The following is a 24,454-nucleotide window of genomic DNA, read 5'->3' on the forward strand; positions in this document are numbered from 1 at the left end:
AGATTTTTCTTCCTGGATACGCTGTCTAACACTAGTATTACCAAAGCCTACAGAAAAACTCGTAAATCCGGCCCACCTTAAATCCCTTCGCACTTCTCCGTCAGCATCTTTTGTCTTGTAAATGTGCCGATCAAGACCAGCAGCAAGCAGCCTACTATTCCATCCCCCCACCACTGCAGAACGGCCACAAAGTTCTCCCTGTTCCAGCCTTCATTATCTGGGAGTGAAGTGCTAGAGTTTTAGAATGGAAATAATAGATCGTTATTTGGAACACATGCATTTCATGTGTGTTCCTTTTCTATAATAATCTGTGTAAACACATCGTTAAAACAGAAACTTTTTCATATTTTAGTAATAAATGACAAAATGTAGACATAAACTATATAATGTGTAAAGCCTGAAGTGCAAAGATCAAATAAACAATTTCATAAAAGGTTCAAGGATGATGCAACAGCTTCCTGGCACAGCGGTAAGAATTGCTGATTTATAATCAAGAGTCCCCCGGTTCGATCCTGCCTGCCTCGTATATCTACCATTTTGAGTAGTGAGCTGCTCTTACTGTTAATATTATACAATAAACACATACATTTGGTTTGCATCTGTAACAGCCGGTGTACATTTATAGTACTTGTAAAAGTTACCTTTTTTTCACTTTTAGTCTCTCAATCACGATCACAATACATTGTACCGCACCCCCAGTGATCTGATGCTGTTACTTTTTATTTAAAACTGGTAATAACTGTAGATGTGAGTGGTGTTTTGAGACAATCGAACTGGAAATTCTCTGATCTGGATGGATATAAGCTGACACACAAACGCTGGTGAATCTGCCTTATTCGTATCTCATTGTCACTTGATTTTTTTAATTTAATTTTAATGAGTGTTCCTGCTTATGCTGAATTAGTATGCGCCTTATGGTCCATGAAGTCAAAGCCGCACTGACAAAAAAACAGAGACATAGGTATATATGATATTTGGAATTATTTATTTTATGACCTGTATTTCGGAAAACATTGTGTCACAGATGCAACATTTTTCATTTTATTCATATTCATTCGTGTACTTTCTTGCGCTTGTAATCAGTGACCGCGTTTTTTTTCCCCCCCAATCTTGCCCATTCTGCACATTTTGGTGCATGGTGGTGTTTCTTTTGTATTCCAGGACATGCAAGAGGAAAGAATGTTCCTCGGCAAGGTGAGCCATGAATGCTCTTCTTTTCTCAGTGGACCCCATATATGCCTTGCACAGTACATGTGCGTTGATCGCTCCCAGGTCAAGCTTGTTATAGCACAAGCAACCGGCCACCTGCGTGCTTCTGCTCGCACTGAATAAGCTCACGCCTTCTGGTGCATGCTGTAAGCGCAGCACCGGGGAAAAAAAAAAGAGACAAATATATGTGACATTTAGAAGAAATTATTGTATGGCCTGAATAGTACCAATCAGAAAACATCATTGCACTAATGCAATATTCCATTCTAAAACTCCAGCACTTCACTCCCAGTTAATGAAGGCTGGAACAGGGAGAACTTTGTGGCCATTCTGTGGCGGTGGGGGGATGGAATAGTAGGCTGCTTGCTGCTTGTCTTTATTGGCACATTTACAGGAAGGTATTTAAGGTGGGCTGGATTTACGAGTTTTTTCGTAGGCTTTGGTAATTCTATTGCTAAAGACTTTCTAGGATTACCAATTCATCCCTGCCAGTACATGTTTCTCCATCTTTCCTAGGATTTTACTGTTTCTGTCTTGCAGTCTCCTTTTTCATCAGGCCACCCATCATATATATTGTATGTATGTATGTATGTGTGTGTTTGTGTGTATGTGTGTGTGTGTATGTATATATATATATATATATATATATATATATATATATATATATATATATATATACAGTTAGGTCCATAAATATTTGGACAGAGACAACTTTTTTCTAATTTTGGTTCTGTACATTACCACAATGAATTTTAAATGAAACAACTCAGATGCAGTTGAAGTGCAGACTTTCAGCTTTAATTCAGTGGGGTGAACAAAATGATTGCATAAAAATGTGAGGCAACTAAAGCATTTTTTTAACACAATCCCTTCATTTCAGGGGCTCAAAAGTAATTGGACAATTGACTCAAAGGCTATTTCTTGGGCAGGTGTGGGCAAGTCCGTCGTTATGTCATTATCAATTAAGCAGATAAAAGGCCTGGAGTTGATTTGAGGTGTGGTGCTTGCATGTGGAAGATTTTGCTGTGAACAGACAACATGCGGTCAAAGGAGCACTCCATGCAGGTGAAAGAAGCCATCCTTAAGCTGCGAAAACAGAAAAAACCCATCCGAGAAATTGCTACAATATTACGAGTGGCAAAATCTACAGTTTGGTACATCCTGAGTGAGAAAGAAAGCAAGCACTGGTGAACTCAGTCACGCAAAAAGACCTGGACGTCCACGGAAGACAACAGTGGTGGATGATCGCAGAATTATTTCCATGGTGAAGAGAAACCCCTTCACAACAGCCAACCAAGTGAACAACACTCTCCAGGGGGTAGGCGTATCGATATCCAAGTCTACCATAAAGAGAAGACTGCATGAAAGTAAATACAGAGGGTGCACTGCAAGGTGCAAGCCACTCATAAGCCTCAAGAATAGAAAGGCTAGATTGGACTTTGCTAAAGAACATCTAAAAAAAGCCAGCACAGCTCTGGAAAAACATTCTTTGGACAGATGAAACCAAGATCAACCTCTACCAGAATGATGGCAAGAAAAAAGTATGGAGAAGGCGTGGAACAGCTCATTATCCAAAGCATACCACATCATCTGTAAAACACGGTGGAGGCAGTGTGATGGCTTGGGCGTGCATGGCTGCCAGTGGCACTGGGACACTAGTGTTTATTGATGATGTGACACAGGACAGAAGCAGCCAAATGAATTCTGAGGTGTTCAGAGACATACTGTCTGCTCAAATCCAGTTAAATGCAGTCAAATTGATAGGGTGGCGTTTCATGATACAGATGGATAATGACCCAAAACATACAGCCAAAGCAACCCAGGAGTTTATTAAAGCAAAGAAGTGGAAAATTCTTGAATGGCCAAGTCAGTCACCTGATTTTAACCCAATTGAGCATGCATTTCACTTGTTGAAGACTAAACTTCAGACAGAAAGGCCCACAAACAAACAGCAACTGAAAGTCGCTGCAGTAAAGGCCTGGCAGAGCATTAAAAAGGAGGAAACCCAGCATCTGGTGATGTCCATGAGTTCAAGACTTCAGGCTGTCATTGCCATTAAAGGGTTTTCAACCAAGTATTAGAAATGAACATTTTATTTCCAGTTATTTAATTTGTCCAATTACTTTTGAGCCCCTGAAATGAAGGGATTGTGTTAAAAAAATGCTTTAGTTGCCTCACATTTTTATGCAATTGTTTTTTTCACCCAACTGAATTAAAGCTGAAAGTCTGCACTTCAACTGCATCTGAGTTGTTTCATTTAAAATTCATTGTGGTAATGTACAGAACCAAAATTAGAAAAAAGTTGTCTCTGTCCAAATATTTATGGACCTAACTGTATATATACACAAACACACACATACATATATATATATATATATAATAGATAGATAGATATACTGTAGATAGATACATAAATACAATATACGGTATATAGTGTTTGTTGCCACTTGTTAAGACATGAGAATTGATCTGAGGTGGCACAATATATTAAGTATATGTAAATAAAATCGGTGAATGCACATTGCATGTTTCAGTCATTTTCTGCAGCATGTCTATATTTTGACCACTTAATGTGTTCAGGACAGCTTGAAGTTTCTGCTTAAAAAGTACACAAAATGAATATCAAAAGCTTTACAATGAAGTGAATTCCAATCAGTTCTACTTAAAATAAATGTCTTGTCACAAGTCTTCTATATGTTCATGAGTAGCAACATTGTACACGTATTATTGCAATTAGTCATGTGAACTTTCAGACGCCCTTGGCTGGTGAAAGATGTTGTAGTAAATTACAAGAAGAAAAAAGGAAATGTTGCAAAAGACTGTTAGTGACAGATTTTCTTTTTTATGAAAAGTCTTTTTTTTTTTTCAAATAAAATAATAATAATAAAAAACATTTTCCTTTGCATGAGTTATTCCAGTTCCCAATCAGCCTACCAGATAATAAACCCATGTTTCTGATGAGCAGTGTCAATCTGTGCCTGACAGAGGCAAAGTTCCAATGAGAATGCTCAGTTTTTCATGTGCTTAATATAAAATGCTGTCATTCATTGGTGTCTTCTGAAAACAGCTATGGCATGCAATTTTTGAAACACAGCACACCAAATTATATTATCAAAGCATAAAACTGATAGCATTAAAATATATATAAAATAAAAGGACCAATGGAAAATACCACCAGATCCTCATATACTGGAGATTTTTTTTCTCTGTTGTCATAAGACTAATGACAGTTTATCCTTTAAAGTTAAAATATCCTTGCTAGTTTATGAGCATTGTGAATACAAAATGCATTTAATATAGGTAATTATGTGTAATGGAGAAATACCATGCAGAAATAATATAAACCGGAAGGCAAGTTGAGGCTCCTGTAGCATAACAGTCTAGTCTCATTATCCTAAGTTACAGATGTTATAATAGCACACTGTCTTTCAAGAGTGCTAAACATGAATAAACACTTGCTATCTTTATTCTATGAGATCTTATTCTATTACTCCTAGTACCAGATTTTTTAGCTGTATGCATATAGCTGTTGTAATTGTATTATATGGGAGATGGACAATGTAGTGTCTCTTTGAGTATAAAGAAAAAGAATTTTGTTTTAGACAATGTTTAGAAAATCTTAAAATTTAATTGATCTTAATAGGTCTCTATAAAACAAAGAACTGCCAGTACAATCAGTGGACTTTCTAGACATGCAGTTTGTAAAGGGCAGAAATGTAAACACTAAAAGGATAAGACAACAGGGTGCAGGGAAAATACATGTTGATTTGTGATCATTGTAATTGAAACGTGACTATATATTGGTTCTGTACAACTTTCCGAACCCATGCTATAAAGAAGGTTTAAATTAAGTGATAAAACACCCAAATGAAATTTTCAAAGGAAAACATCAATTTTAATGATGGACAATTTGTTTGTAAAGATTTCTGTATTGTTTTTAGTGATGTTGCCCCTCTTTATTTTTCTTTATTTATGGAATTTATGACCTATCTGTGTCAAGAAATAGTGATATATAGAAATGAACTGTTGAAGTTCCTGAATAAAAAATTTAAGGCCTCAAAAAAGCAAAAATAATCATATTGCTTGGAGTAGGATAGTGTAGTATCCTTTCACTAACATACCTGTCCAGTTTTTGTGTGAGTATCACATTAAACACATTAAAAAATAAACAAAAAAAGTAAAATTATCATTTTTTTTAATTTGCCTTTCACTGACTCTACTTATTTGGAAAATGTGACAGCGAGACTATATGTCCCACAATACTAACAAATACAACTTTTATGAGAAAACAAAATTCAACCATTGCAGAACATTTACATACCTGGGTTTTGTGTAACAGCACCTTAATAATCTGTTAATTGTTAGCCAGCTTCATATCCTGAATAAAATAATCAATATACATCTTTTATTTTATATAGGACTAGGGGGCTTTGCCCCCTGCTCAATTTCACTCGCCAACCCCAGTGTTTGGTTTTCCGGATACACACTTTTAAGATTTTTTCTTTGAATTGTTGCTATTTCTTTAGTTTATCTTTTATTTCAGAATTTATGTAAAAACAATATTTGGAATCTTTCGAGTCCCAATATGCTGAATCTTTTAAATGAGGTCAGTGAGACATGTGTTTAATGACTTTGTACCATAATTCAGGGTAGGTTTCTCTGTTTAGAATTTCAGCACAAACAAAGCGATCTACATCATCAGCAGTTAATAATTTTTTTTGCAAAGTAACTAATAAATGCATTTGAGGTAAACCACGTTTTTGAAATTCTCTGACTTCAACTTCAAAGCCTTACATTATTTACATACTTCTGACATATCACCTGTGTCCATATATTCGATCTTTATTCACCTTTTAGTTAATTTCTCTGAGTAATAATTTCTCATTTTTTGCGCTAATGCGATCTTTACTTTCTTTGTTTTTTTCTGCTTTCATATTTTGTATCTTGTTCTGCATGTGTTTTGCGCTTACGTTTTTTTTGTCTTTTGACTTCCAGTCTTCATTATCTCTAACTTGCTCTGCATGTGTTTGGCCTCCTTGTTTTTTAACATCTTTATGACGTTTTACTTTGTTTTCTACTCTGTTTTTTATTTCTGACCTCGCTTTGTCCTGCTTTTTTTTCAGTGACACCTGGTCCGTGGTGATTACTTTCCCTTTTTCAAGTAATAGTTTCCATTTGTTCCACTGTGATCTTTACTTTAATTTTTTATACTTTCTAATTTTCCTACTTTCATATTAACTTTCTCCACATTTGTATCGCGCATACGTTTTTTTTTTTGAGCCTTTTGAATTCCACTGCTTTCATAATCTGCTCTGCATGTGTATAGTGCCAACGTTTGTGAATGTGTTTATCAAGTTCTACTTTGTCTTTTACTCTGTCTTTTAATTCTGAGCCCGATTGGGCGTGCTTTGTTTCAGTTCCACTTGTTACGGGTTGATAATTACTTTCCTTATTTTCTGAATTTGCACCTAGATTATTTTTTCTTTTTTGCTCTTTTTTCTCTCCAACGCTTTTGAGTCTCTTTTCTCTGCTCTGCTTTCTTCTTCGCTTAGTCTATGTTTTATTTATAACTTATTGTCCTTATACGCTTTATATGCACTGAGACCCTGGATCTGTGTGTACTCAAATCCTTCACAAGACTGAATGTTTTGCTGCCCCGTTGTCTTATTTGATATTGATTGCAAGTAGGGCGTGTCTTGCAAGAATCTCATGTTCTGCGTCATCGCGAGACAGTCCTGGGTCAATCTCTTGGCACAATGTCTCATGTTTAAGGTCCTCGCGGGTCTTTTAACTGTCTTCCGTGTCCTTAACGTGAAGATTACGTCTCGACGCCCTACAGTTTCTCTCCAGGATTTTTTTTTGTAATAGAGAGAAATGGCCCACAAAAGTGTTTTTTTTTCTGTAGTTGATAAAGTTATCTTGCATATTTTATAGAACAGCATTAAACGTTAACTAAAGTAGAGGAGGCCAATTAGTTCCTGAAACTCATTTGTCTAGGTAATAGCTAAATGATCCCAAAATCTCATTCAGGTACTTGTGAAAGGTTGTCAGTGTTTCTGCTTCAACTACATACCTCCATAATTTGTCCGAGTTTCCCACAACTCTTTACATGACGAAAAGTTCTTCCTGGTTTCATTCTTAACTACTACTCCTTAATTTCTGCTGGTGTCTTTCAGTATGTGATTAGTTGTTTAGTTGAAGGAATTCAGTTAGATCAGCTTTATTGATGCCTTGGTGAATTTTGAAGACCTGTATTAAATCTCTAGATAGCCTACTCAAAGTTTAACCCCATGAGTATGTCAAAGTAGGACATCTTCTTTGAACATGGGATGTATTTGATTGCACTCTGCTGTACAGCTTCAAGTACATCTCTGTCTTCTTTGAAGTGCGGTGACCAGAACAACACACAATACTCCAGATACAGTTTTACTAGTGCATTATCTGGTCTAAGTATAACTTCTCTTTATTTATAATATAAATATATATAAATATATATGTATATAAATATATATACAATTTTTAAAACAAATCTTAATATTTTATTTGACTTTTTAATTGCGTCTGCATAATGCTTAGACAACAAGAATGTTGTGCCAACATAAATCCCTAAATGCTTTTCAGAGTTTGCTTCCTCTAAGACAATTTCTCATATCTTGTATTTATACTTAATGTTCTTTTTGCCTACATATAGCACTACACTAGACCTTATTTTCCAAGTTTTCACTAAGTCCTAAAGATTGGGAATTTTAAGTTATTTTGCCTGCCTCCTGAGAAGCTACAGTCTTTTCAATTTTAATATTATCTATGAAATTCACAAGTTAACTAACTATACTGGAAACTGTTTAATTAATATAAATCAGATAAAATAAGGGTCTAAGGACAGATTCCTGAGGGACACTACTGATGACCTCATTCCATACGGAGCACTCATCTCTTATTTGTCTCCTGCTAGTTAACCAACTTGAAATCCAGTTTAGTAGGTTAACTCTGATGCAAGTAGCTTTTAGTTTTAAAATTATTCTTCAGTGTGGAACTGTGATAAACCCCTCTTAAATGTCTAAATAAGTTATGTCATATGTGGTGCTTTTGTCAAATCGTCCTTATATAAACGCATACTTAATGTTATTTTGTATACTGTTTTCATGCAGGTGTTTTTCTGCTTTGTTTGTTATTATAGTTTCCATAATTTGGCACAGTATAGAAGTAAGAGTTATCTGTCTGTAATGACCAGAATCCAACTTATTTCTCTTCTTGTAGATTGGAGTCAATTTTGCAACTTTTCTGTCATCATCTCAGAGGTTTCTTAAATGCTCTTTTACTTTTGTTGTTTTTTAACTGTAGTAATCCCCAAAACCTGTTTGCTGTTTATTATGGCTTCACTAGCAATTCGACTTTCAGTGTCTCTTTTCACTATACTATAGAATGCTTTTTTTAGTCCCTTGCTGTAATGAGTGGTATTCCTCTAAGTAAGAATTTTTGGCCACTTTTTAATTTTCTTGTGCAGTGAACTTTTCAATCTTCCATTTCCAGTTATGTACTTATTTAACCATTGAGGGCATTTCTTTAGCCATTTGATTAATTAGTTTTTGGAAAATGTTTATTTTGAGCCTGAATCGGGATATCTCTGAAGTGACACCATCTCTCCTTTATACCTGTAGTTGCTGCATTTTAATTTTCCCATTTTGTGTTTTCCAATAAATTCCTCATCCCCATAAAGTCTCATTTCTTGTATACCTGTACATTTGTGTGTTTTCAAAATATCAAAGATATTTTCAAATTTAAATATCATCAGTACATTTTATTTCATATTATATTTTCAAATTGAAAATCAGTACATTATTTACTTATTCACATGAGACATATGCACAATAATAAACTGTTGCTGAGGTCCATACATTAAGAAGTAAACCTTTGAAAAGAGGAATGATGATTATTTTATTTTAGGAAGATCTTTATTTGTTTAGACTGGTGATTTTTGTGTCTTCATCAGGGAACCCCACACACATTCTAGTTCAAATGTTTCTTCTGTTTGTAGAGGCAGTCTTTTGCGTTAGAACTTCAAGGTATTTTAGGTTTACTAAGAAAAATAAGACTTTTATATTATGCAAATAATGGATTCAGTTTGATATGTGCACTTAGTATTTTAAAAAACACAGCTCTAATTGGTTTAAAAAGCTTTCGTTGAATTTCCACATATTCTGTATCTTATACCAGGTTCCCCAGTGTTGTACTGGGAATCTGTTCAAACTACTGTATGAGACAGTGGCATTAACCGTTCTGTTTGTGCATTGCTAGCAGGTATATTTACATACCCAATGGACCTGCTGATACCAGAAAAGCCTCGTGGTGACGGAATTACCTACGTCAATATTCCTGTCAGCCCTGCGTCAAAGAAGCAGCTTCATTATATGGAATTAGAACTTCAGGAATCTGGTTCTGGTGTTAGAGGTAACGCATCAGTAATTTATAAATCTAGTAAAAATATTAACTTAAGGTACATTTTGTGTTAAGGGTATATACATGAGTGCTTTAAAGTAACTTAAGGGTTAAAACATTTCCAAGTTTACCTTGAAAGACTTTGGAAGACAATGCAAAATCACTATAATGCCATTCTTTTGGTTTATTGAATAGACTTATTGTTGTCAGTGACGGTTTTGTTTTTCAGTAGATGCCGCAATGGCAGTGGACTTCTTGCCTATAAAGCAGCAATTTTTTAGCAAATGTTTATTGTTGGCTGAGATCTATTTAAAAAGGCTGTCCACAACAAAATTTTTTAAGAAAATCATGAACTAGTGCTGTTCTAACCATTCATGCCTCAAGCTGGAATTAAACGAAGAATAATTAATAATACTCTCCTTGTTTGTTTTGTCAAATGAACTATTTGGTGCTGTAACTGATTTGTGGATTACCTATCTCACTTAAATGATAGTAACAAAATATGCTGTTTTAATCAAATGTATACATCTATACCCAGTATACAGCTACATTTTCAACTTTCTTCAGTTAATATTTGCTTTGAATAGTGTATGGCATAATAATTCATATTAAAAGAATAACATACAGTAAGTAATACATTTTCAACTCACTTAATCCAGATTAGTGTCACTGGAAGCCAGAGGTTATCTGAGCAGCCCTTGGCACAAGGCAGGAAACAGTCATGGACAAGGACACCAGTTCATTGCACACAAACCACAATCACACTCACAGTTAATCTGCTAGCATTTGTGTTTGAGGGTACAGGAGGAGAACAAAAGTACCTGGTGGAAAACCCACACAGAGAAAATAAACAAACTCCACAAAGCTAATGATGAGACACATGAGTCACACCCTGAGTGCTTGATTAATCAGGTAGCTGCGCTATTCATTGAGTTAGGTTTCTTAAAATAGGCAAACTCACATTTCTGAATTAAGGGTAAGTGGAGCACTACACCATTACCCATCACCTTTTGTGTTAATGTCCACATCTTCCTATTTTGTAATAGTACTCAGTCTTATCATGAATCACATTGATTACTCATGCATAATATAAAATAGAGAGATAGATGGAAATAAAGAAAGAATAAACCACCAACTGTATTTGTCCCCAGAGGGAAATTTGGTATGTTACAGAGGTTCTTTAAATAAATAAATAAGTAAGTAAATATACACACACACTTTGGTCTGAACACACACCAGAATGAATATAAAGCAAGAAAATTAAAAACAAAGGAAAGTTCTGACTTGACTGTCACAGTCACAATGAGGCATTATGCCGACTTATTGCTGTTGGTATAAAGGAGCCCCATTAGCATTTCTTGATACACTTTTGCTGAATAATTTGTTGGCTGAAAGTACTCAATGTTAGTGTGTCAGACAGAGGATGTGCAGCATCATTCATAAATGCACTCAGTTTTATTGTAATTATTTCCTTAACTACTACCTCTAGGAGGTCCAGAGTTGGTCCTATAACAGAGCTTGTCCTTTTAATTAGCTTCTTGATTCCGTAGGCCACTCTTGAGCTGGCAGCCCAGCACATCACAGCATAGAAAACTGCACTGGCCATTAGAGAGTTATAGTAGATATGAAGGATGTCTTTTCCCACATTAAAGGAACACAATCTCCTAAGGAAAAAGAGCCTGCTCTGCCCTTTCTTATATAGTCCCTTTGTGTCCCGAGACCAGTCTAACCTGTCATTAATGTGGACCACCAAGTACTTTTAAGACTAGACCAGAGGTTTTTGGTCCAGTAAACCAGTTCCTTGGTCTTGCTGATGTTAAGATGCAGACAATTCTCTTTGCACAAAGAAATAAACTTTTCCACCAAACACATATAGTCTGTTTCTTTCAATACACCACATAATTGCAGAATCATCTGAGACTTTCTACAAGTGACATGACCTGGTGTTATATTTGTAGTCAGAGTTGTACAGAGTGAAGAGAAAAGGAGACAGGACTGTTCCTTGTGGTGCTCCAGTGTTGCTTACATCCATATCAGAAACACAGTCTTGAGTCTCACAAACTACGGTCTGCCTGACAGACAGTTCATTATCCAGGATGCCATAGGCTCATCCAACTGCTTATCTCTGAGTTTACCTCTTAACAGGGATGGCTGGGTGGTACTGAAGGTACTGGAGAAATCAAAAAACATAATCCTCACAGTGTTGCCAACTTTGTTCAGGTGAGAATAAGCCTTGTGGAGAAGATAGATAGTTGTATCCTCCACTTTCAAATCCTTGTCAGATAGGCAAAATGCAGTGGGTCCAGGTGGTCTACTACAAAAGAACACATATAGTTCAGCACCAGTCTCTCAGCGGTCTTCATGATGTAAGACGCAAGTGTCACTGGTCTGTAATCATTAGGTGAAGAGATGTCTGCCTTTTTTCGAATAGGAACAATGCATAATGTTTTCCACAGTAATGGCACTTTCTGAAGCCTTAGGGAGAGACTGAACAGATGACAGAGGATACCACAACATTGGTCAACACAGACCTTAAGAACTGGAGGACTGACTCCATCTGTTCCTGCAGCTTTTCCTGTGTGTAGCTTCTTCAGTTGTCTCCTTACTTGGTCTTCAGTTATGGACAGCCCACACTGATGGTCAGAGGTGGACTTGTCACTGGCCATTCCAGTTGAAGTGGTAGGACTTGTTTATGTAGTAGAGATAGTGTGTGGAGACTGGTCATTGCAAGAAGGTGGCAGTGGGAGGGAAAATTTAGTAAAAAGTTGTTTCAGGGCATTAGCCTTGTCCACTTCTAGCACCTGAGCCCCCGATTACTTGAGTCCAGTAATTATGCCCAGTGTATTCTAGACATCCTTCAATGTAGCACTTGGGCTTTTTGTATTATGGTACTGACTTTGGTAAAAGATTGTATGACTTTTAGTGAAATTGACCCCTGCCTGATTATTGACTGTTCTGTGCCTAATTTCTTTAGATTAGAGATTTTTATTTCTATGTTGCTCTCAAACAATTCATAATAATCCCAGAAAAAGATTGATATTTTAACATTTTCTGCAAAATAAGACATTCTTTTCCCACTGAGTTAATCTTCCAATTGAGCAAAACAATAAGATGAGTGGGTAGTGTTGTTTAAAAGATTATAATAGATTTTTTCATGACATAGTATGTACCAGTCTTGTATTACTCCACTATACCAGTAGAAAATCTGGATTTTATCCCAATATAATTTCATTGTACGTCACTCCCAAACATATACAATACAAGCAAGACTGACACTTTATGATACCATTCACAATTTGGGTTTGTCTTAGATACTGTACAGTATAATTTTGTATGATTGTAGTTGAGATAGGCTTGTTTGGCATATAATTTTTAATTGAATTACATCCCACTTTGCACAACTGGTCAATAATACAGCTTGTTCTTGGCCAAATGCCATTAATTATTTGAAATTTTAAATAAAAGGTTCTATTCCCATCATTGCTTTTGATTACCTAGGGGTTACCTCTTTGAAAGAAGTTGGTAGAGTGCTGCCTATATCTTCCTTTGTCATTAGATAGTATACTTACAACCATATAGTTTAATGGGAGTTTAGGAAGTTGGGCATGTTTCAGTTTCCAGAGTTTCAGAGTTGCACCCAGTAAAAACATTGTGCTCAAAGAAGGCAAAAATATTGAAAATACAAAGTTACTTCCATAAATGAAACATAGTGTAGGGTTAAGGATGGCTGAAATAAATGTGTCCTGAAACAATCAACAGTAGCAACTCAGACTTAAAGTTTTTCCTACATTCGCACTATATTTTGAATGAATGTTCAATCACTGGATTATTGGTAAACTGGTGATAATTAGCAAGTGTCAGAGAGCAAAGAATACCATTTACTAAAAATAGGTTTTATAGGATTTCCTTCCCATGGCTAACTAAGCAGGTACAGTTTCATTACTTTATGCTTCCTCACATCATCTTCAAGAAACATCCCTTCGGCTTTAGCTCTTGGCAAAACCATCTTTTTTTACATGAACTTTTTGATTTACAAATCAAAGTAAGAGTTATATCTAATGTCTAAAAAATATGATTTCTTAATAGGGATACTCTGAAAAAGGTTGATACATTGGAAGATATTAATTTTAGTGATGTTAATTCTCCCAGCTGTTGTGAAATAAAGGGATATCCATCATTTATCATCTTGTATGATACTTACATTAAAATTGCAAACATTAAATTTGAAGAGAGTTTGATTTTTTTAAGTTTTAATGAATTGAAAATGATATGTGCTAAAGTCTGCTAGATGAACTACAGTAGATAGTACCACTTTAACCAAGCACAGCGTCTTTAAAGGCTAAGTAATTAGAATAGCTGCTTGACACATTTGTATAAAACAACAGTTGAAAGTTTTTCTCTGTGCAGCTGAGGGTCACCTACACTGGTGCAATCACTCACTGTAAAAAACTAATCATAATTTGCAAATATCCCAAGTTTGTCAGTGATGACTGATGCAGTTACATAAAACTCCAGATAATTAATCGCTAAAGCTGATTGGAGCATGCCGTCCCTTCTTCTGCTCCAGGCTCATGATCCAAGAATATTCATTACAGTATAGTTCTGGAAAATATTTAAGCCTTGTAAATATATGCATGCTAGTATTTACTTTGATTTGTAAACATTAGTTTTTCAGTTAGATGATTAATTTTACTATATAGCATGTAACAAAAGGTTTCATTATAAGTCCTAAAAGAAATAATTGATTATGTATTGTATAATAAAGATGAATGTACATTAGTCTAAAATTTTACATGTATCACCTCAAAATAATACTTATGTGAAGGATTTTGTTATTATAATTGACTTATCAATGTATATATCCAGACAGTGTTAACAACTCAAGTAAGAAGGCTAATACTGTAGAATGTTGGGTTACATAATACAGTAAAAGTGACTTTTTGTTGTGTAGAACATTCTTGTTAGTCCTCCTCTGGAAAATTGTGTGAAGAATGAATGCCCATTTCATTTAATGCCCGAGAAAGCCACAGAAGAGTGAGTAGATTGATTCCAGGATTGGAGTGAAAGAACTGAAAGATTTGAAGAGCTGAACCTTATCAGTTTAAGTAAATAAGGCTTAAGAGGTTACACAAGTGTAGGCTAAATAATAGCTGTTACTTTAAAGTGTGTTCTCCAGTCAAGACACAGGAAAACAAATGGAAGTGAATCAAGAGTAAATTTCATACACATGTTAGGAACCTTATGAACATTTATTCATTCACACAACAAATGATACTTTGGAGACTTTCAAATCTCAAGTAGGAGATATTTTGCCAATTTGAGATTAAGTTTAGCTCAATGGTCATTTCTTCTCAAAATTCTTCTTGTGTTTTCATATACAGGCAGCCTTCAGCTTAAAATGAGTTCAGTTCTCCCTTCCATTCATAACTCAATTTTCTGTGTAAGGCAGAGGTTTATAAATCCTAATAAGAAAATCACTTAAAATGAACACAAAAAAATTACTTCTGTTAGCAGCAGTAACTGCATGCTAATTTGGCGAGATGGCTGGAAATAAAACCCTTTAGTCACTATGGCTGTCCAGTATGTGAGTTTAATACATGTACCTTACAGAAGTATGCAGAATCACTACATATGATCCTGAAAAATATATACAGATAATGGGCGGTTTATGAAAAAAAGTTTAATGTAAATAAATTGATGAGTCTGGAGACACAAGATGCACCCTGTGACAAACACTTGAGAAATTTTCATTCTTCAGCAGAATGCCACCATGTAAACGCTACTTACTTGTTGAAGGCACAGCAATATTTTTATATCCACAAGATGGAGTAGAGAGCTACTATTTTATATATGTCACCAATGGCAACCTAATTTTTTGATGGCAATGCCTTACTTAGTTTTGGAGAAATTATACATTAGTGTCTCATATCTCGATATTCATTACTGTTTGGTTCATTTTAAGAATAATCTATCTGGCAGCTGTTATCCAGTATCTCTGACAATGTACAATAGAACCACTCTCACTGATTTCTGGAATAAAACCACATAATTTACCACACTGTTATTTGTGCTCTTTTATCTGAAAATCGTGCATCTGTCCACTTGTGCACACAATGAGTACAATTAGTATTCTAAGTACCCCCTGCCAAAATGCCTAGTTTATAAGGGCAAGGTTACCTAGTGCGTACATAACATACAAAAATATGCAAGTGCAAGACATTATTAGGCCGTAGTTCATCGATTAAGTAATAAACAGACTGTGTTGATTTCCATTTCTGTTTAATCAGTTTCTACCTTGTTATCCCTGTGTTTTAACAAATTTTGTGTACTAATTCTGTATTTAGTAATCGATATAATCTGTTCTTATTTTTAACAGAGAATTGTTAGCAGCGCTCTGCGCCTGAAATCAGTGAAGAGCGCTGTACAAAAATAATTTATATTATTGTATCAGCAGAGTATTGCAAGCAATGGGTTTCTTAATGCAGGATCAGCGCTGTGTTTCCCTACTACTGAGAGCAGGCCACGTTATATTACCAAATACTATGCATGAGGATCATTTAGAGCGACTCTTATGTGCTTTGCTATTGTCTTATAAAATCATTGATTGTTTGTGTGAAAAAAATCATACAAAAATATTTCATGCATACTTTACGAAGCCACATATGCTCTTGTGTATTTTGTGTCCCTGACATGAAGCATCTCACGCTGTGCCCCACCATTTAGCATGCACCTTTTAATGGATTGTGGTTGTAGTATTGGTTTTTTTTTCTAACAATATAAAAGTTATTACAACAAAGGTGGCAAAATGTTTTCTAAGTATTGCACAAATGACAGAGCACATTTTATTTTTACTACTGCAATCTTCTTTTAAGAGAAAGAATCATATCTCTAAAAATGAACATCCTTCTGTAGTCTTTCACTTGAGGACTTTATATGGAGGATAGATTGTGTGTTTTGTACCCAGCTGCCCCTGCTTGTTTTCATAGTTTGAACTCAATGATTGTACCTCATAAAGATTTGCTTTGCTCCTTGTCTTTTGGGCTCCTTATGGATGACAATGATGCTTTGATTTAATTTTTTTTACATATTTCTAAAATACAAACATTTTACAATCATATCGTCTGGTAGTGTGACACATAAAGAAGAAGTCTTGCCCAAGGCTAATAAACATTGTGACTGGTGGAAAAGGATTTCTAAGCACAGCAAACTGAATTTATCCACTGTGCATTAAGACCGTTAACTAAACTCCATGTGCATGAAGAAATGTAAATGTCTACTAGCTATCATTAGATGGCAAATTTCAAAACAGTAGTTCAAAATGTCTGAGCAAAGCTGATGTTTAAATGCAAGCAAAAAAAGTGTAAAAAAAATGAAACATGGATTACTATTAGCTGGTAGTGTATTACCTCATTATAACAGTATTGTACAGGAAATGCATTCCACATTGAATATATTTTTGAATACATACAGTACATTTGCTGCTTTTTCCGTTGTAGGATTTTGTGCTCTTGTTCAGGTCAGTTTTACATTTTGAATGACTGTTAATATTTTCATGTACTCTTTTCTTAATTATTCTTCCATCAGGGTGTTTGTTAATTATGAGTATGACAATAGGATTGTTAAGAATGTTGTGCCTTTCTGTAACTACAGTATATTTTTTGTGGATACGTCACTAAACCTTCAATGTTATCATTTTTATGGCACAGAGAAGAGTCATTGCATATCTAAAAATGTGTATATTTTAAGTTTCGTATTACACCATGTCTGCGGTGGGCTGGCGCCCTGCCCGGGGTTTGTTTCCTGCCTTGCGCCCTGTGTTAGCTGGGATTGGCTCCGGCCGACCCCCGTGACCCTGTAGTTAGGATATAGCGGGTTGGATAATGGATGGATGGATTACACCACGTGTTAGTTTCTATGATAAACAGTCTGCAAATGGATGCAATTTAGGGCAAAGTTGAGTCTTCCTAGGTATCGACATAATAGTGAATTATCCCACTGAACCAGAAGAAAACTCCACAACCACATCCAAAGATCCTGAGACCTCACATATTGGAGTAGACATTCATGTCCATACTGTGCCTATAAACAGTATTCAGACTTTTTCATGTTTCATTGTTTTAGAACACTGATTCACAGTGGAGTGAATAAGGCTTTTTTGACACTGTTCATCAGAAAAAGACTCTTAAATGTCAAAATCAAAACAAATCCGCAAACTGACCCAAATTTATATTTACATAATCTGTAGGGGGGTATTTGGCGGGAGGTGAAAGTTTTTCTGCAGGGATCCGTATTACAGCACCAGTGATGATAGGCAGTGATGTTATAACAATAATTCAAAGGTGATTCATTTAAAGTTGATTTAAAATTGTTACATATCTCAACTCTCTTTTGGCATCAAAGCCTAAAATGAGAACAGCCTCATCATAAAATGGGCTTGAATAAATGTCTACCAACAAGGAGCAGTAAAAGTTACAAATGACTTTTACTCACTCAACAACAAGGACCCTATTATTATTCTTCTATCATCTTCTGAACCCGAGAGACTCAGCATGGGCTATAGAAAAAAATCATGCTTCATTCTGTTTCACTGCGACTTATTTCTATCGCCATTTATCTTGTGTTACATTTGTATTTTTCTTATTATGCATGCACATGATGCCCAGCAAAAACTACATAATGCTGAGAATTGGTTGGTATTGTGAATTAATGATTTAACATGCAGGTGGACAATAGTGATCATTTGTCAGAAATACCAGGCTTTGTAAGTAGTTAATCTCAGACCTATTGTCACATGTCCAGTGTTCAATGAAGTTCCAATTTGCATGGTTGATCGATACTCACCATACTGTCACTCTGTTTGTCACTTCATAGGTTATGTAAAATATAATATAGCAAAATACAGTAGGTAGGTAGTGAGGGGCAAAACAGCCGCGTGTCCCTTCACTTACAGTTGTGCAAACTTGACGCTAAAATTAATTTCACCTGTGGTTCTAAAATTATGAAACTCAGTAAAAAGAGATTCTGGAATTTTTTTGAGGTGGAAAAAACCACCCTGCTCCCTAAGAGTTAGCAACACTGTATACCTCTTTTGGACCCATACATTTCTCACAAAGTGGTGCAGATGAAAATAAGTGAGGAAACGGTTTAATTTGGAAATGCAACATGGCTAAACAATGAGACAAAAAGACATACACTTAGAAAAGAGCTGCAGTCCAGCAAGACGATGAAATTGTTATACAAAGTGGTTGAGGAAAAAACAAAACAAAAAAATAGTTTACCTGCAGTCTTAGATGAGATCCTGCTTTTGCCCGTGCTCATATTTAAACTTTCAACCATTTGCCCAAGAGCACTCCTTCTGTCTGCTGGGAATCATAGTCACCATGTAAGCATTGCTGCAGGGTTTCAGATGAGATAAAAGTAAAGGTGGTGCATCACAGAAGTGCAATGGTAGCACTGCTGCCTTGCACTAAAGAGGCATGTTCTCCCCGTGTCTTCAAGGGTTTCCTTCAAGTGCTTCAGTTTCTTTCCACAATACAAAGACATTCAGGTTAGGTTGAATGGCAATGGTAATTTGACCCTTGTGTGTGTGTGTGTGTGAATGTGTGTGTCTCTAAGTTCAACCTGTGATAAACTAGTGCCCTGTCCGGGGATTTTTCTTGCTTGCGCCCTGTGCTTGCCAGAATAGGCTTCAGCCACCCGTGACCCTACTCAGGACTAAGCAGGCTCGTAAATTGGTATGGTATGAAAGTAAATAGGTGAGGAAAGGTTGTTATATATGCTGTAACCACAAGGGGGCGCCACTGACCTCCAAACTGCAGACACAGTAATGCCCAACACAATTCCCGACTCAAGTACAGTAATCCCTCCTCCATCGTGGGGGTTGCGTTCCAGAGCCACCCGCGAAATAAGAAAATCCGCGAAGTAGAAACCATATGTTTATATGGTTATTTTTATATTGTCATGCTTGGGTCACAGATTTGCGCAGAAACACAGGAGGTTGTAGAGAGACAGGAACGTTATTCAAACACTGCAAACAAACATTTGTCTCTTTTTCAAAAGTTTAAACTGTGCTCCATGACAAGACAGAGATGACAGTTCCGTCTCACAAATAAAAGAATGCAAACATATCTTCCTCTTCAAAGGAGTAAACAGATCAATAGGGCTGTTTGCTTTTAAGTATGCGAAGCACCGCGGCACAAAGCTGTTGAAGGCGGCAGCTCACACCACCACCGTCAGGAGCAGACAGAGAGAGAGAGAGAGAGAGAAAAAAAATCAATACGTGCCCTTCGTGCTTTTAAGTATGCGAAGCACCGTGCTGCATGTCGCTTCACTAAGCAGCTGCACAGAAGGTAGCCAACGTGAAGATAATCTTTCAGCATTTTTAGACGAGCGTCCGTATCGTCTAGGTGTGCGAACAGCCCCCCTGCTCACACCCCCTACGTCAGGATCACAGATAGTCAGCGCAAGAGAGAGAGAAAGAAAAGTAAGCCGGGTAGCTTCTCAGCCATCTGCCAATAGCGTCCCTTGTATGAAATCAACTGGGCAAACCAACTGAGGAAGCATGTACCAGAAATTAAAAGACCCATTGGCCGCAGAAATCCGCGAACCAGCAAAAAATCCGCGATATATATTTAAATATGCTTACATATAAAGGCGAAGCGCGATATAGCGAGGGATCACTGTAGAAGGTTTTTATTTGCTTCCAGCACCTTTCTTAAACTAACACAGGCGACAATCCACAAATATAAACTCTCCTTCCTCCTCCAGTTGAGTGTTGCTTGCAGCCTCCTGACTCTGACTCTCTTAAATGAGGTTACAGTCTCTCTTTTAAATCTGACCCAGAAACTGCTTCTGATGTCATGTCCAGGTTGTCTGGACCACTTCCAGGCCATGTGGAAACCAAGGTAGTCCTTCCCTGGCAGTGCCCAGTTGCAATATCCAAAGACCCCAAAAGGGCTGCGTTTCTTGGAATCCAGGTCCTATGCCACACTGAGGGTGTCTTAATTGGGTTTAGCCTGAGGAACATTGCCACCTGTCGTTTGGGGGATTGGGCTGCTCCTGGTATGCCTGTTCTCCCAGTCCATCCATTATGGGCTCCTGTTCGGGAAAGAATCTTTAGTGCACCCAGGATGCTTGTCCATCCTCCATGGCACCTACAGTGCTCAACACCCTTCTTCCTGGCACAAATTTGACTGGTCGCAAAAACAGCATAGTTTCATGATTCATATTGTAAAGTGAAACTAGGTTTCACTGCAAAGTAAATATTGTTCAAAATCACTGTCACCTCACTAATAATGGGTTCCGTGAACTATGCCATAGTACATGTACATAGTTATGTTAATCCTGAAGTAGGGTGGATTTTTTGTTCTTGGACTCCCAACAGATTTTATTTTTCCTTACACAGTTTGTACTTTTTTTTTTGTTTGTTTTTCCTTTCCTTATTCTTGCAGTCACTTGCAAACATCAGAGCAGAGCAAGTGACTGACATTTTGTTCCTAACATATGCTTTACTGTTGCTATCTTCAGTACTGTTGTTACAAATCAGTGTTCATTTGCATATTTTTACAATTCCTGTGGTGGGGTGCTTATGGTAAAATGAAAAGTCTGCATACCATTAATTTTAGCTTTTGTTTGTGTTTTTACCAAGTTACCTTGCTGATCACTAATGAGGATGAAAATAAAACATAGTTTCACATTGCTTATTACACAAAGAAGTGTGTTTTATTGAAGTTTGTGCAGGTGTCTAGAAGGCCTTTTGTGTTTGTATTGTAGTGGCTTTTAGTGGCCTCTTTCACAAAGGCGAATCAAAAGAATGTTTTTCGATCAAAGTCTTAATCAAATTACCTGACTTTTCAAAATGAGTCTGTGGTTAACAGTGCTGCTTTGTAGCTGTGGAGTCCTTTGAATATGCTTGTGTCTCTATAGAATGCTCCCCAGAAAGATAGGCAAACCCAAAATGTTTCTGTATGGGTGAATGTACACCGTATTGGTGCCTTGTTCAGGAGCAGTTACTGCCTTGTGCCAGTATAGGTTTTGACTACACGTTATTTGAAACTGAAATATATGCTTTTTTTTTCCAGGTGGCGGCACCACTAAATATGCTCACATAGACATTACTGCAACAGAAACAGCTCATAAAGTTGGAACACAGCATGCTCAGTTTAGAGAAGAACGTCTGCAAGAACTTGAACAGAAAAAGCGAGGGGCATTGCAGTGAACTAATTGTGGAAGACCTTCTCCTTGAACAGGACTTTACCAGACATCCGGCATTTACCATATTGTCTTCATAACAATTTAGAATCTTAGACAAAGGCTTTGTAGTTAATCCTAATTTATGACTGTTCCATTCCAACAATTTTATAGAACAGTTTTCAACATATGGACTGATGAAACAAAATAGTAACAAATAGACTAAAAGAAATATTGGTCAATGTCTACTCTAGAAATGCTGTTGTGTAAACTTATATGCAGTGATAACTTCAATAGCTTTTTGATAACAAATTGTAAATTATGTTTACAAACAAGAAGTTACAGCTTTCATAAATAGCCATGTGAACAATTTACATTTTATACCTCCTGTCATTACCAGTCTTACTAAAATAGGACATTTCTACAACTGTACTCAGTACTGTATAAGCAGGCGCTTGTTGTTTAAAAATGCAGAAGACTGGAATGGATGCAGGAAAATATTTACCACTCCCTATATTTTAATGAAGTCCTAAGTTAGCTAGTCATACAAAAGCCTGCCTACTCTGGCATCACTCAAAACATGTTTATATACAATCTCATCATAGTGCTTTACATGTACAGTATTCTTTCACAGAAATGTATACTTTAGGAAGGTCTGTCCTAAACTGATTAAGTAACAAGCACGGGAAATTGCAAGATATAGCCATGGTGGAGCTACAGTGTTACTGTATCTAATCCAACATCTTTGCCAGTATAATATATACCACTGTAAAAAGAATCATGCGACCAATTATAGAAGCATATATATATATATAAAAAGTAACTTATGCTTTTAAAATCAAAAATTTGCAAAGTAAAAATATTTTCTCAGTTATGATTCTATTCACCACGAACAAAGATTAATGCATAAGAAGACTTAATAAATAGAAAGCATTTCAATCATTTCTCATTGAGTGTATTTACATGCACTTTAATTACCTGGTTATTCACAGAAACTGGTTTGGAAACAGCCATCTACACCCTTATTCCGGTTAGAGAAATCAGTATATTGGCCTCTGAGAAGCCGGTTTAACACACGTAGATTACTCCACGAGTAACCCTTGTGTGGCCATGTAAACCCCTAACCAGGTTACAGTGAAGGGCCTTGTAGTCTGCACATGTGTTAGCTTTGCAAACTGTTTCAGCAGCCGTTGGTCGAAAATGGCAGAGTCATCTACAAAATAAATTTCCTGAGGCAAATTTTTAGGGGATTGTTTTATTTCTTCCCCTTGCTAAAATAATTTGTTTCAATATTTCAGAAATCAATCGATTTACGTTGAGGAGCGGAATGTACAGTGCTAAACTCAGCAGCACAGTCTCGGGAGACTCAGGCTCCATACTTGTTATCAAATTCATGGTGGCTGTTGGTAAAGTTTCAACATTTTTACACAGTTTAATGATGTTGGAGTGTTTTGCCAAGAGAGAACTCCGTAAGTTAATGTTTTTTTTTTGTTTTTTTAAGAAACCAGATGTCTGCCTTAATCCAGTTACTCACCTTATCTAGTCTTGTGGGTACATGTAAACGCACTCATTGGCTAAATGCTTGTCATTAGTTGAATATATCATTGGCAGCTTTAACTAAATTAAACTGTAGTTTGACTTTCTGTATGCTCAAGTTCAACTTCATTGGTGGAATTTATGTGGACAGTTTGTGTTCTGCTAAATTTATATTATAGTGTGTACACACAAACACAGGCACATCTCAGTACACAGAGTTCCCAGTCATAATTTGCTGTAAAAGGCATCTTTTTCTCTTGAAACTCCTGGGTTTTAACAAAATTTTGTTGAATTTTAGTTTTGTGTACCATAGTAGTATATTTTATGCATAAAAAAGATTTTGTTTTAAAAGAAGAATAAATATATGCCAAATACTAACATATATAATAGAAAGGTAAATGAGCTAACAAAGTGTTTTTTGTTGAATAAAAGGAATTATTTTTCTACAGAAATGTTCTGGTGAAATATAACACTTTTCTATGTTTTATTTACTGTTACCTATTGGTAGAAACTTCTTGTTTGTTCCAAAGTAAAATAATAAAAAACTATACATCTAATGTAATTGTTATCAAGTGTTTCACTGTTTGTAATGATGTACATATTTGTAGCGGCACACTTGAAAGCCGCTCATTATAATGTGTTCTTTCAGTAGTTTTTATATGTTCTGCATGGCAAGCTCAGAGCTAGTTAACATGCACTGGTCCTCAACCAAGAAAAGTACCAAGGCAGCATTAACTTTTTTTATATCAGATTTTAGCATTTCTTGAATTAAAAGAAATTACTCTATAAAATATTCAGTTGTATTTAGTAAATGAATTATGCAGTATGTAAGTGGTTTGTACGGTTTTATATAAATGCTGCTGTTTCCCCTCATAGAACATATTCTTGACTGATACAGCATCTGGCCATCGTCAGCCAAACTAGGCTATGTGAGTATTTAATAAGCTGTTATTTAATTTTTTTTTGTCTAATATAAGCAATCAACTAATGATAAAAATCACCTTAGAAACTGAAGAATTTAGAATGTTAATCTGTTTAAGCTGAATATGGAGTTTACATTAAACAAAAATAAACACTCACCTCT

General features: G+C 36.1%; 1 protein-coding gene across 3 annotated transcripts in view; it reads left to right on the forward strand.

Annotated features, from left to right (window-relative positions):
• dok7b (docking protein 7b) overlaps positions 1-23,330 on the forward strand; it is a 177,763-nt gene extending 154,433 nt beyond the window's left edge. The window contains exons 12-13 of one of the 3 annotated variants that reach the window (XM_028801722.2): positions 9,505-9,657; positions 21,726-23,330. In XM_028801722.2, coding sequence (XP_028657555.2) covers positions 9,505-9,657; positions 21,726-21,862 — 290 coding nt within the window. In that variant the 3' untranslated portion in view covers positions 21,863-23,330. The remainder of the gene's footprint in view (positions 1-9,504; positions 9,658-21,725) is intronic. The other 2 variants (XM_051928239.1, XM_051928240.1) reach the window with 2 other exon arrangements.
• The last annotated feature ends 1,124 nt before the right edge of the window (positions 23,331-24,454 follow it).

The sequence above is a fragment of the Erpetoichthys calabaricus genome, chromosome 5 (assembly GCF_900747795.2).
Source record: "Erpetoichthys calabaricus chromosome 5, fErpCal1.3, whole genome shotgun sequence".
Classification (NCBI taxonomy): domain Eukaryota; kingdom Metazoa; phylum Chordata; class Cladistia; order Polypteriformes; family Polypteridae; genus Erpetoichthys; species Erpetoichthys calabaricus.